The sequence below is a fragment of the Nothobranchius furzeri genome, chromosome 16 (assembly GCF_043380555.1).
Source record: "Nothobranchius furzeri strain GRZ-AD chromosome 16, NfurGRZ-RIMD1, whole genome shotgun sequence".
Lineage (NCBI taxonomy): Eukaryota > Metazoa > Chordata > Actinopteri > Cyprinodontiformes > Nothobranchiidae > Nothobranchius > Nothobranchius furzeri.
In genome coordinates this window covers 62,823,600-62,837,524 of record NC_091756.1, presented here as the reverse complement: position 1 = coordinate 62,837,524, position 13,925 = coordinate 62,823,600, and the positions used below count along the sequence as shown (strand labels likewise).

Genomic DNA, 13,925 nt, shown 5'->3' with positions numbered 1-13,925 from the left:
GTGTGTGTGTGTGTGTGTGTGTGTGTGTGTGGACGCACAAGCATAAGAGGTAAATGCCCTAGCCATTTGCCAGCAGAACAGACACATGCCACACTCATCACCACATCCTTCTCTTCCTGACACACAGACAGACACAAGGCTATGAGGATGGCTGCAGTTGGACTGATTACAGCCTGGAGGAAGATGGTCAACAAAGGATGTGGTATTGTTTATGCTGATTGGGAGTCTGTTAAAAACTGATTTTAGAAGCTGTGACTCGTTCCTTCTTGTTCCATGAATTTGACTTTTATTAGCCTTTGTTTCCTTTGCTGCAGCTTCTGCTGACATTTATTTTCTTTACATGGAATCGTGTTTCTTGTTAGGCTCTGTTTACACATGTACCTCCGGGCTCTTGTGGGGAGGTTGTTGATCTAGAAAACATTCTTTTGAATGGAATGTATATACAACAGTGTGTAGAAGTCAGTTAGTACAGCGTCAGTGGGTTTTTTAAACCTGATGTAAACTGTCTTGAAATCTTAGTTTAGGCTTTTTGTAGTATTATCTGTTTTTTGAGGGAAAACCTTTAAAGCTGGGGTGGGGAACCCCGGTCCATCGAGGGCCGCTATCCAGCATATTTTAGTTTCAACCCTGCATCATCACACCTGATTTCAATCAGCAGGTGATTACCAAGCTTCTGCAGAGCCTGATGAGCTGCAGAACAGGTAATCAACCACTCAATCAGAAGTGTTGGAACAAAGACATGCAGGATACCGGCCCTCGAGGACCAGGGTTCCCCACTCCTGCTTTAAAGGTACACTAAGTTCAGGCTTGCTTTAGCACCCTCTAGCGTCTGTTTTAAATCACTGTTATAAAACCAAACCGTTTTCCTCTCCTCTTGCTGTGTGGCTGTTATCAAACCAGCCAACCACATATTAAAGTTATACTTACAAGCACAATGGCATGATCGCAAGGGCTGCATCTAATTTGGATCCTTCTTTGTCTCTGAGCTCTCACTATTAGGAAAATGTTTTTCTCGAAGTTGCTAATAAAGGAAGACGGTTGGAAATGGGTAAAAGTTTACCGGTCAGAACAGGAGACTTGACAGCTATGGTTCTGAGGTGTAAACATGGGTTGCTGTAAAGCGTTGCTGCTTCTCGCGATAAACAAGACTTTTCAAGACTTCAGGTCACTGGCCCGGAGAGGCTCAAGTTGAAAATGCGATATTCTCCCCTCAACAAGCAGAGAGAGCTGAGAAACTATTCATTCGCCCTGCAAAGTGTTATTTTAGCACCTATTGGCTCAAGAAAATGATTTAAAAATATGACCGTTACTTAGTGAACCTTTAAAATGCACAAATTGTTCTCAAATTAAACCAAAATGCCAACTGACTACACCTCTTTTTGGGCTATCCTAGTAAGAAAGTAAAAATTTCCCACAACAACACAGCACTAACTCTAATTTTATCTTAATAGCTCTTCAAACGCTCACTGTACGTTTATCAGGAACGTGTATCTGGTAGACTAAGCATGGTTCCATAAATACAGTTTGAAGGGTTACGGTAAAGGGTTAGGGTAAAGGGTTAGGGTAAAGGTGTACAAACACCAAAGACAAATGACTGATCCTTATGTTACTGAGACAGCTTCAGCTCCAGAACAAATATCTGCAGCTGGTAAGAGTTGTAGAAGATGACAAATGATCCAAAGTAACGAAGGAATTGATGCAAATTTATCACCTGAATTAAACTTGTCAAAGCAACAAAAGGCTTAAAAACGATGCAGATGTGATTCAGACAAAAAAAAAGACAAGGAAACTTGTTTTTAATAGGTTGAAGTTGATTTTAATGATGTAGCCTTTGCTTGTTTTCTTCAAAAATGCAATGTCTTCCAATATAGATGCAGCCTCTCACTTGGTTATAGCTGGCATTGGCTGCTGCCAGTATGAAAGGTCTGTAAGAGTTGGGGCTTCAGAAGAAGAAAATAAATAATAAGCCAATAAAACTTTATTAAAGTTTTCTACCTGCCCTCTAACAGCTCTGCCAAATCACTCATTGAACAGAAAATATAGCTTTTTGATGGAATACAGCTCATTATTTTGTACCTCTGCCCAGTTGAGATGAGTCAACCTACAGTTTGAACCAGAATAGTTTTCCATTTTGAGTAATGCACGAGTGTTTTGTATCTGTTTTCAGCTTTGTAACTGACGGTAAATGTATCTGTGTTTCTCTACAAAATACAACACCATATCAGGAGCAGGTCAGGAATCCTGCCAGCCAGCATGAAAACCGTCAGTCGGCCCTGCATTACAGAAAAACCTCTCCAGCTTGATTCGTTCTGTCTCAGGCTCCAACGTTCAGCTCTGAGGATAAAGACCATATTAGACATCAGGGTCTGCAAACCCACTCATATTTCTAGAGTTGACTCATGCTGACCCCTTTCACAGGTTGAGTGGAGAACTGATAATCAGCTGCAGAGCGTGGCTCTTGGTGTGTTAATGTGCCAAAAGCTAAGCAACGTCCACATTACTGAGCTCTGCGGTCTCACATCTGATTTCTGCTTGAGGACAGCACTGACCTTAACGTTTTTGACTTTGACCCTTTACAAATGCTAAGCTGTGGTTGTGTTGCGGTCAGCTTAATATCTTCTATCAAAAGTCAGCCTTTGTGTCAGCATGTCTTCTCCTGACAACTCCAATCTGTAGAAGTTATGAATTTAGCACACTGCTCTTTTCACTATTCATTCCCTTGTGTTATTTCAGGTGTCTGCCTTCAAACAAACACAATACTGTTTGTTTTCACATCACGCCACTGGTTCGGACAGCAGCTTTTCAAGTGTTTTGTTGCCTTTGATTATGGTTTTCAGAAGCCGGCCTGCTTGCTGGTCACTGTTGTACATGGAGCGGAGTGTATCCTCTCACTGTTGGATTTCAGTGTTTCAGCACACGGCTAACACTTATATAGGGGATTGCTTGTGACACTTGAATAAAACATGGCAGAAAATAACTTTTCTTTACATATCTGGTGCAAAAATGTAAAATATATTAGTTAAGGTGTTTTTTACCTTTGTGTAAACCATACGTGGCCTTAGCTCAAGAACTTAGGTCACTAAAATAAAAAGAAATACTGCTCGCCTTACACTGTGTTATTAGGCACCCAAATGTTTTTTATGATAATTAAAATTTTTATTATTACAATTTCATTTTTGTTAAATTCTAAAATGGTTGCTTTTTATTCATGTTAAGATAAACAAGCCTGCTCTGTCTTCTCCATCCCCAGTGAGTCGTGGAGGATGGCTGCTTATACTGAGCCAGGATCCTCTGGAGGTTTCTTCCTGTTAAAAGGGAGTTTTCCTCTCCACTGTCGCTGCATGCTTGCTTGGTATGAGGATTGTTGTAAAGTCACTGACACTAGTCAGTGACTTGATGCAATTTGCTGGGTTCCTTATATAGGAAACATTATTTCTGATTGGCTTAATGAACTGACCTGAATTGGAATGTTTATTATGTGAAGGTCCTTGAGACGACTCTTGTCGTGATTTGGTGCTTTATAAATAAACTTGAATTGAATTGAATATATCTTGTCCTTTAGTCATTGCGCCCCAGGGCAGCTGTGGCTGCAGTGTAGGTCATCACTATTTGTGTGAATGGATGAATGAGTGTAAAGCACTTTGGAGTCCCTGACTCAAAAAGCCACTATACAAGTACATTTTTATTCAGATCTACATCTTAATTATCTCTTTCATTCATTTCAAATTTCAAAATCTTGAGAGACAAAAGTATAAAGATAATTTGTTTGCAGTTATGAGAAATTTTAACATGATTAACAACCCACTGTTTTGTTCTTGCAGAAAAATCTTTATGTTCTTGTATTAAACCCCACCCCACCCCCCTCCCCCACTGTCCTAATGGGTGTGACCCCGCGAGGAAAGCTGGCCATTGAGCAGGGTTGATGGTTTATCCCTTGGGTCCATGTGGCAGGGGTGAGGAGTGAGCGCCACCTCACCCCTGCCACGTGGACCTCAAAGGATAAACCATCAACCCTGCTCAATGGCCAGCTTTCCTCGCGGGGTCACCCATTAGGACAGTGGGAGGGTTAACTATACGTGCTTTAAAATTCTGTATTATGCATCGAATCTAAACTTTGTGTCTGTGCCATACTTCTGTTATTTCTCTTTTTTATGTGGTGAAAGTGCAGACGGACAGTTTATTACCTGGCTTATCATTGATTCCTATGTTTTCCCATTCAGTGTGCTCACCAATGCTCATACACACATTTGAATACCATTCAGTGGGATGAGTATACAATTATACAAATTTTATACAGAAGGATAGAAACTTGAAAGTTTTCTTTTCCTCAATTTTTTTCTGACTTTCGCTAAACATCAAATGGCTGACTGACTTTATTAAAGCTTCATTGCCTTTATGAACAGATTAATGGTGATGTTAGAAAATGAGACTGCAATAGATAAAAATCTAAACGAATGTTGACCTGCTAACTACCTCTCCTGAATAAACGTTTGTTGTGTTTCTATTCCAGGTTGAGGAGGGTAGCAAAGCAGCAGGTGTGAGTCTCCAGGTGGGAGACGAGCTTGTCAACATCAATGAGATTCCCCTGAGTGGCTTCAAACAGGAGGCGATCTGCCTAGTGAAAGGCTCCCACAAGACCCTCAGTTTGGTAGTTAAAAGGTAGGTGCTCAGTTTCCAGTCTCTTTCTGAAACTGCTGCCGTCACGACTCATAAACACAATAGTTTAGTGTGGCAACAGAGAGGCTGAAGACGGACCGAGCAGCTGTCTGTAACCATTGTTTCCTGAGTTGTGAGTAGCTGGATGGTCCTGTTTTTCCAGGTTGTGTTGCCTTTGTGTTAACAGCACTTCCTGGTTTGTGTGATGGTTTTTGAAAACGGAAGAGAAGATTACATCATTGTGTCTGTTGAATACCCAAAACACAATGGAAGTTATTAGGCAGGTAAAAGATGAATTATATGGCACTGAGGTTGTCTCTCCTAGCTCAGCACAGCCTGTCGGTTGGCCCCGTGCCTTCTGTGATCAGGGTTTGCATTGTTTTCTCTCTCAGCTGCACTTAGACTGTACAACTTGTACTTTATCCAACCATAAAGACTAAATATTTTCATTATTTTAATTCAAACTGTTTTAGTCATTTATGATTCTTAAGGTTTCATATCTTGTTTAACTGATGACTCATTTGTCAACAGAGTTGCCTTCTCACAATCGTCCTTGTTCGTGAAACGCTGCTGTCATTGTCTCGCCTTGCGTCTGCATTTCTTTCTGTATTGTATCATATTATCATGAAATCCCTAAACAAATCCTGCCGTACAAGGAAGTTGACTCACCATTTATCCCTCTACAAGGACATGGCTGGGAGTCTCACTTATTGTGTTTCATCCTCAGCTGAAATGTTTATTGTAGGATCTGGAAACAAAGATGATGCTTAACCTCCATATTAGCTTTTGCAAGCTAAAAACTTTGATACCAGATTCATTTGTTTGATTTAGTGCTGTAATTCTTTCGGTTTAAATCCACATGGCCATGATCATTTATATCGGTGAAAGTTTTAAGTAACAATGCTTTTCATATTTAAACTTAACTAGGGCCCTACCGATATGCTTTTTTTGGGACCGATACTGATATAAAACTTTTAACAAAGGCCGATAGCCGATAAATCTCCCTCACAAAAAAAAATACAAATGTTCTTAAGATTAAACCCTTCATTCTCTGCCTTTTTGATGCTAACTTATTTCTCTATTACACACCAAAGAACTGTCTCAATAACTTACTAGGGTTTCCAAGTAATGCAAATAAGATTTATTTTGCAATCTCAAAAACAACAGAGCACACAAACTCGGTCAGCATAAATCTAACATTCAAGTTTTTTGTTTTCTGAGTCTGTGGAGTTTTTACACTTTTGTGTTTTGATCCTTTCCAAAGCCGACAGTATTAGGAAAATAAAAATAAGATGCGTTAAATGACTAGTATGTGGCAATGTATAAGCCTTATGTAAAATATAAGGCTGAAAAATACAATAGATGTATTCTATTGTAGAGAGGGATGTTTATTTTCTCGTATTAAACCCCCCCCCCCCCCACACACACACACACAGCGTTTCATTGCTTTGTTGCCAACCCCCCCTCGCCCGTCCTCAGCTGCGACAACGGTCGTGTGCCGCCGAAGTGCCGTGAAACGGGGACCGCCTTCATTCGTCGCCCTTGATATCCTACTCTATAGGCCACATGGGCTGCCGAAGCGCTGCGCGCCGGCGCTCAGCCCGCGCCGTGCAGCGATCATTTCGGCATCTGCACAATTTTTTTCATGACAAGCGGGTGACCCGCGTGAGTTTGAAAAGACTGCTGAAGAGCGGAGGAAATTGTCTGAGAATATTCCAGAATGTCTACCAGAAAAAGGCCAATGTTACTTACTGCCCTGCATGACTAAAGGGGAAGCAGCGTGAGCTCTGCATAGAGCGTAATGCTGCGGCAGTTTTATTTTATTTTTTCAGGTTAACTTTTCAATACGAGGCCACGAGGCACACAATAAACTTAGGAAGCATGTTGAGGGGAAACAGACTTTTGGCATTGCTTATTTTACCGCTCAACTTACCACTGACACAACAAATATGCTTAAAACTGAAGACTTTCCTCCTACTTCCTCATCACCGTCGTCTCTGCTGGACTGAATTGCTTCTGCTGCTCCACTGCATGTGTGCTGTGACGCTGGCTCCACTACCCCCCAGGTGCAGTGTGTGATGGGTGGTAGTCGAGGGCGTGGACTTTGACGGTCTGATCCTCGGCTACAGAAGCTGGCTCTCGGCACATTAAATGTCACCTCTCTGGTGGGGAAGGAGCCTGAGTTGGTGTGTGAGGTTGAGAGGTTCCGACTAGATATAGTCTGACTATATAGGACTCACCTCAACGCATGGCTCTGGCTCTGGAACCAGTTTCCTTGAGAGGGGTTGGACTTTCTCCCACTCTGGAGTTGCTCCCACTGAGAGGCGCCGAGCAGGGGTGGGCATACTAGTTGCCCCCCATCTTGGTGCTTGTATGTTGGGGTTTACCCCAGTGAATGAGAGGGAAGCCTCTCTCTGCTTATGTGCGGGGGGACGGATTCTAACTGTGGTCTGTGCTTATGCACCAAACTACAGTTCAGACTACCCACCCTTTTGGAGATCTTGGAGGGGGTGCTGGAGAGCGCTCCTTCCAGTGACTCCCTCGTTCTGCTGGGGGACTTTAACGCTCACGTGGGCACCGACAGTGAGACCTGGAGAGGTGTGGTTGGGAGGATCTGAATTTGAGTGGTGTTTTGTTATTGGACTTCTGTGCCAGTCATGGATTGTCCATAATGAACACCATGTTCAGACATAAAGGTGTCCACATGTGCTCTTGGCACCAGGATACCTTAGGCCGCAGCTCGATGATCGACTTTGTTGTTGTTTCATCTGACCTGCGGCCGCATGTCTTGGACACTCGGGTGAAGAGAGGGGCGGAGCTGTCAACTGACCACTACCTGGTGGTGAGTTGGCTCAGATGGTGGGGGAGGATGCCGGTCAGACCAGGCAGGCCCAAATGTATCGCGAGGGTCTGCTTGGAGCGTCTGGCAGAGTCTCCTGTCAGAAGGAGCTTCAATTCCCACCTCCGACAGAACTTCCAAAATGTTCCGGGGGAGGCGGGGGACATTGAGTCGAATGGACCCTGTTTCGTGCCTCCATTGTTGAGGCGGACGACCGGAGCAGTGGTCGTAGGATCGTCGGTGCCTGTCGTGGTGGCAACCCCCGAACCCGCTGGTGGACACCGGCAGTTAGGGATGCTGTCAAGCTGAAGAAAGAGTCCTATCAGGTCGTTTTGGCCTGTGGGACTCCAGAGGCAGCTGACGGGTACCGGCAGTGCAAGCGGAACGCGGCTCGGGTGGTCGCCGAGGCAAAAACCTGGGCATGGGAGGAGTTCGGTGAGACCATAAAGCAAGACTTCCGTACGGCTTCGGGGAGATTCTGGTCCACCATCCGGCGCCTCAGGGGGAAAGCAGTGCGCTACCAACACTATCTAGAGTGGGGACGGTGTGCTGCTGACCTCTACTCAGGACGTTGTGGATCGGTGGGCAGAATACTTCGAAGACCTCCTCAATCCCACCAACACGTCTTCCAGTGAGGAAGCAGAGTCTGGGGACTTTGGGTTAGCCACTCAGATCTCTGGTGCTGAGGTCACTGAGGTGGTTATAAAGCTCCTCTGTGGCAAGGCTCCAGGGGTGTGTTGAGGGTCCGACCTCATGAGGAAATTACTATGCAGTGATTTTCTCCAAAATGACTGTGCTTAAATTGCTCTGAAAAGCAAATAATCACATCAGCGCCAAGAAACTTCATTTCCCATGATGCTTTGCACACGGAAGCATTGGGATGATGTCACCGCCTAGTACCAGAAACACGTTCTGCGCATGTGCGGGAAGCCGTGGAGCTTTTCCCGCGAACTAAGACCATAAATCTTCAGCAGAGACAAAGAATCCTCGTTCTTTTGCCCAGGATACCTGGCGGTAAGGACACGCTTGTCAACGCTCCGACAACTTGAGCACGCGGAAGCTCTAAGTGCCAAGTTGAGCCCACGGAACTGCTGGAAACTAAACTGCAAGCCCATCAGATCTGCTCGTTTCTGCTCCCCTCCAGCTGATGTTTGAGGACACAGAACTGCGGAGGAAAGCAACAACTCCATCAAGCACGCTGTAAGTTATAACTCAGCACAGAAAGAAACTTTGCTGTCTCTGTCCAGCCCGTGGAGAAACACTCGTGAACGCCAAACAACGGAGAAAGCATCAAACCGACGGACGACGCCGAAAGCTGCGGAGAAACACGGAGAACCGTCAAATCAAAACAGTGAGGGACGCTTCACTGTTCTGGTGATCAGAAACTCATCTCTTTCTCTCATTCTTTCCTTCTCCCGTTTCCTCTATAGTCTCGAATAAGCAATAAACCGCGTCTATTGCTTAAAAAGTAGCTTCGTGCTTTCCTCTTTCGTCCCAAACACGTCAGTCGGGTCATTTTGAAAGAATAAACTGCTTATTGATCATTGTTTGGTATCTTAAAATGTTTTCTGCTTGGCCACGTGGTTAAACTAAAAGATATTATTCGTGATTAATCTTTTGTGTTGTTTCATGATCTTTTGAAATGTTTTGAGTGATTTAAGGTTAAGTTACTACTGATTCTAAGTGCTTTGGAAGTTAAAGTGCAAGTTGCCACCCACACTTTAGCCAGACAAAGGGGTCAGCCATCTTGTATTCAAGACCCCATTTTGAATCCATACACACACACACACACACACACACACACACTACTCCTTTGTGAGAACAAAGGACCCCATTCATACATCCTCCATCACATGCAAACACATCCATCTTCAATCATATCACATGGTTATTATTCATCTATTCCACTGTTTATTCATTTGACAAATTGTTAATTAAATGTTATAAAATTCAGATTTTTGTGTCCAGTAGCTTTGTTGTGTCGAAGAGAAGTCTCTGCTCCAAGGATTCTACGAACTTCAAGAAAGACTGATAAGAGTTTTGGATTCAATTTTTCCCCGGTAAAAGGGGAATGGTGCCCCGTATATCTAAGAATATCTTAATTAATTAATAAATCAGTAAATATTCCCATATTTACAGAATTTATTGAAGAATCCAAAAGTAAGTTGAAGCTTACTAATTGTTCGCTCCTAATAACCCCAACATTTTATTGGTGCCCCGTGTGAGGCTTGTATACACAGAGATTTCTATCCGGCACAAACAAACAAATAAATCCAAAGAGCTTGAATTAAAAATAATCCGTTGTTCAGCCTTGAACCAGCAACAGAGTGGTGCTGATTTCGCTGAGCAGGAAGCTGCATCGAACTCTCACCAGTAACTCAGTGCTTCTTTAAAGGTGCAACGTGTAAATTAATTCTGGTTGACCTTTTAGGTTAAAAATTCAGTTTTTCCTTAAAGGTGCAACGTGTAATTAATTCTGGCTAACCTTTTAGGTTAAAATTCAGCTTTTCCTTAAAGGTGCAACGTGTAATTAATTCTGGCTAACCTTTTAGGTTAAAATTCAGTTTTTCCTTAAAGGTGCAACGTGTAATTAATTCTGGCTAACCTTTTAGGTTAAAATTCAGTTCCTCATTAAAGGTGCAGCGTGTAAGTAATTCTGACTAACCCTTTTAGGCTAAAATTAACTGCTAATTTAGCGACTTTAACTCACAGTGGCTATTATAACAAACTGAAACCTTCACTCAAAGACTGATAACACCCTGTTTGCTAATATTCTGAAGGAATAACTAGCATATTTAACACTGCAAGTGTTGTAAGACGTTGCTACGGCAACGCACCAGCTTTTGCTAAAATACTGAAAGGAATAGTATTTTAGGCGTTAGTCACGGCATTCCGTGCAATCTTAAAACGCTAAAACCTGTGCGCACAAAGGTTAATTTAGTGTTTTTCTGCTACAAAGCTAGCAGTTGCTGCCCAAAAGGTGCAGCTTGAGCTATCTGCAGAAGCTCTACTAGGCTATTTTTGGTTCGGTTGTTAAAAATGGAGGGACAGAGTAGTGAACTGACCAACTCCCAGCAACCAGGTGGCGCTGCGGCCCACGACTATGAACCTGGCCTACTTTCTGGACAAATATTGTCCAAACTGGTCGCGGTTGCTCGAGAACCCGACTACCCTTCTAGGGATTTCACTGAAGAACAGCGTAGCGTCGAGCTAGAAGCTGTAATCGATCAAATAGAAAACCCGGATGGTACAAAACCAATCCAGGTTCACTTAGCTAAGTTAGCCTTGATCCTCTATCAGAGAGAACTCCAACATGATAGAGAGATCATGAACCTCCAGAGTATGCTAGCTGAAAGGCAGCAAAATGGAAGGCAGAAGGATGATGAGGAGGAAGACGAAACCAGCACCGATTCTGGGGAAGATGGGGAGAAGACCCCGCCCCCTTCTGCTGATGACAACAGACAGTGGGAAGGGGGGAAACACCGTGACTCTCTGGACGGACGCACGCCGCGGGGGAGAGATGAAGCTTATCTGTCCCAACCTTCGGCCCCGTTTCCTACACACACTCTAGGGCATTCAGGACCACCTAGGGGCCGAGGGCAGTTCGCCCTCGAACCCCAGGTTGGACCACCACCCTCATCTTCACGGCCTTCTCAATCAGTGAGAAGTCGACCAGCTGAGCGGCACCTCTATTTAGACCGCTCCCCCAGTCCACGAAGGGTGCAAGGTGCCGGCTGGGGTTTTCCACAAGCCCAACCTGCACCTCAACCATCCACCCATCCTAGCTACTCCGGTATTCGGCATGCCGATAACCAGCTGCAGGACAAAGCATCATACGCCAGTCCGTACCCGGACAGTGCGTATTACGCAGAAGCCCCAGTTGAAAGACGCAGGCTGCACTACGCAGACGTGCCCCGGGAGGAGGACCTCCCAAGACACCCACGTGACGTGCCAGCAGCCCGCCACAGCATGCCGAACCCTGATTTGGGCCCCGGGAGTCAACATTGGGAGCCCAGAGCACACCAGCGATATCCAGCGCCCTCTGAGACAGACCGTGGGTCAGAGTCAGAGGATGACGCGCCGTACCGTGAGTCAGGGCTCCGTGTACGTCAAATTGAATCGCTAGCTAAAGACATAGAACGCTTTGATCCTAACACCAATGAATCCAATGTCGACGATTATCTCAGGGAGATAGAACGTTGTCTGCTTGATCTTCCAGCACCCTCTTCAAGGGAAAAGCTCAAGCTAATTTGGAAAACCACATCTAGAACGGTGCACGGTTTCATGGAAACTCTACCATCTGACATTCGAGATCGGTACTCCTCGCTCTGCCGAGCGTTGAGAGATGAATACGCCACGTATGCAGACTCTGCGTCAGCTACAATGGGGGCCTTCTCCATCAAACACGGGAGGAACGAACCCCCCAGAGAGTATTATCGCCGACTCAAAAGTGCTTATTTCCAAGGTCGAAACGGCCCTGGGCTCGAGGAAGACCCTGCCTTCAGATCCCTGTTCATTCACAACCTGCACGAGTGTGTTCGCTCCGAAGTCTCAATGTATTGTCGGATAAAAAAACTGACAACTCAGGAGATTAGGAGATACGCTCAACAGGCTTGGGAAGCCGGCGGAAAGCCCCAAAAGCCTGACGCACATCACCGCGTCATGCACCTAGCTCCCGACGCCGAGCCGCGTTTGGAGCTTGAAGGCACAGAAGCTCCACCCACTAAGCCAAAATCTGCTAAACCTAGACCTGTTAAACCGCGAGAGCAGTCCCAATCTCCTCAACAGGGGAAGGGGGGTGCTGATTGGCCACCTAGGTCTGGACAATCAGACAGGAAGTGGCCCAACCAAAACCAACGGCAGGCAGGTCGGAACAATGGAAGGTTTAAGGAGCGCCGCCCACAGGTAGGTCCCGGATGCGAGTCCGCAGATGAGTTTCTGACCAAAGCCGACGTCCAGGAGATGTTTCAGCAGTTCCTAGCTAAACAGAAGGAACAGCTGAGATCTGCAGAAGAAACCCTTACACCAAAGTCGTCTTCTAAGAAGCCAGACCCAGAGCCAACGTCAGCATGACTAGGCGTGGCTCAACCCCCCAGCGTGGCCAGGACCTACCTGATCAGCTGGGGGAACACTACGGGTAGATCACAGGAGTCTCCTGAAATCTACCCCCCAGAGAAACCTGATACTAAATTTCTGAAGTTCCTTGGTGACTTAACAAACCATGATCATGCTCGCCGTTTGTACTGTAGCACCAACGTAGGTGGACGCATACAGGTTGATGCTCTGCTGGATACCGGCTCAGAAATCACCCTGATGTGCTCCACACTGTTCCATCGCGTGTCTGACACCATGCGGTCGCTCGGGAAACCAGTCCAGGTTGAACCTTGTGACCTGAAAATCACCAGCTACACCCAGACCCGGGAGTGTATCACTCACCGGGCGTGGCTGGACATCACCTTCCAAGACATGACTCTGGTTCACCCGTTTTATGTCTGCCAGCTAGACACGGAACCACTTCTCATTGGTCAGGACCTGCTTGAACGTCTAGCTCCCCTCATCGACTGCCAGAAGGGTCAACTGTGGGCTCAGGTGGACACACCTAAGCCCTGGAACCCAGATAGCAGCCGACCATCCTCCATTCTTGAAGTCAGCATAAGTGAGCAGCAAAACCCTTGTTCCAAGGTCATGCCCCTCCCTACGGCTCCCACAGACGATGACCGCCTGCAAAGGCACGAAACCGCTCCTGGAACTCCGCTCCGCGCACATTCATCTTTTCTCTGCTCGCTGAAGAACGTCAGCCTGCAGCCATATGCACCACACATAGTTGGTGGTCTTACCATCAACTGCACCCACATCTCAGATGCTCGCCTTGCTCTTTGGTCTGAAAAGTCAGCCATCAGCCAGCAGACGTTTGAACACCTGCGTCAGAAGGACCCCCTTCTGGTCAGTGTGACACGTAGCCATCGGCTCTTGTCACCTACTTGGCCGCAGAGGCTCCTGAAAGCGCCAGAGGTCTGCTCTCTGACTATCCAACTTGGAGCAAGACAGCTCACACATACATTCAGCATCATACCACAGCTTGATCCACCTGCACTCATTGGAGCAGATCTGCTGGTTCGACTAGGTGCCCAGCTGGACACTTGCAATCAAGTCCTTTGGGCCCGGGCCACACCTTCCTCTGAGCCTCGCTCAGAAGGCCGTGAACACTTGCTGTCCGGACAGACCATTCCACAGGCCTGCCGTGCAGTGGTTGAGGCCAGCACGGTTCTGCCCCCACAGGTCAAAGGAGTGCCTGTTCGTCTGACCCTGATGAAGCATCAGAAGCTGCCAGGCACACAGGCCTTCTTCCAGCCATCACCACACTTCTTGGAGCTCAACTTAGCCGTCTGTGGCACGCCACTCTTGGAGCTGAACAATCGTTCTGCCTACT

The 13,925-nt window shown here is 45.9% G+C and overlaps 2 protein-coding genes across 6 annotated transcripts in view; both read left to right on the top strand.

The window, feature by feature from the left end:
• Positions 1 to 13,925, top strand: part of shroom2a (shroom family member 2a) — a 65,284-nt gene that overhangs the window by 15,988 nt on the left and 35,371 nt on the right. For all 5 annotated transcript variants that reach the window (XM_054734719.2, XM_054734718.2, XM_015975544.3 and 2 more), the window contains one exon: positions 4,511 to 4,659. In XM_054734719.2, coding sequence (XP_054590694.2) covers positions 4,511 to 4,659 — 149 coding nt within the window. The remainder of the gene's footprint in view (positions 1 to 4,510; positions 4,660 to 13,925) is intronic.
• On the top strand, positions 6,897 to 12,568 carry LOC139063584 (uncharacterized). Its single transcript, XM_070545915.1, has 2 exons — positions 6,897 to 9,890; positions 9,953 to 12,568. The coding sequence occupies exon 2, from the start codon at positions 10,535 to 10,537 to the stop codon at positions 12,566 to 12,568; it is 2,034 nt and encodes a 677-aa protein (XP_070402016.1). The 5' UTR covers positions 6,897 to 9,890; positions 9,953 to 10,534.

Bases quoted from the DNA above. Each gene is read 5' to 3' on its own strand.
- LOC139063584 (XM_070545915.1), top strand. From the start codon at position 10,535: ATGGAGGGACAGAGTAGTGAACTGACCAACTCCCAGCAACCAGGTGGC.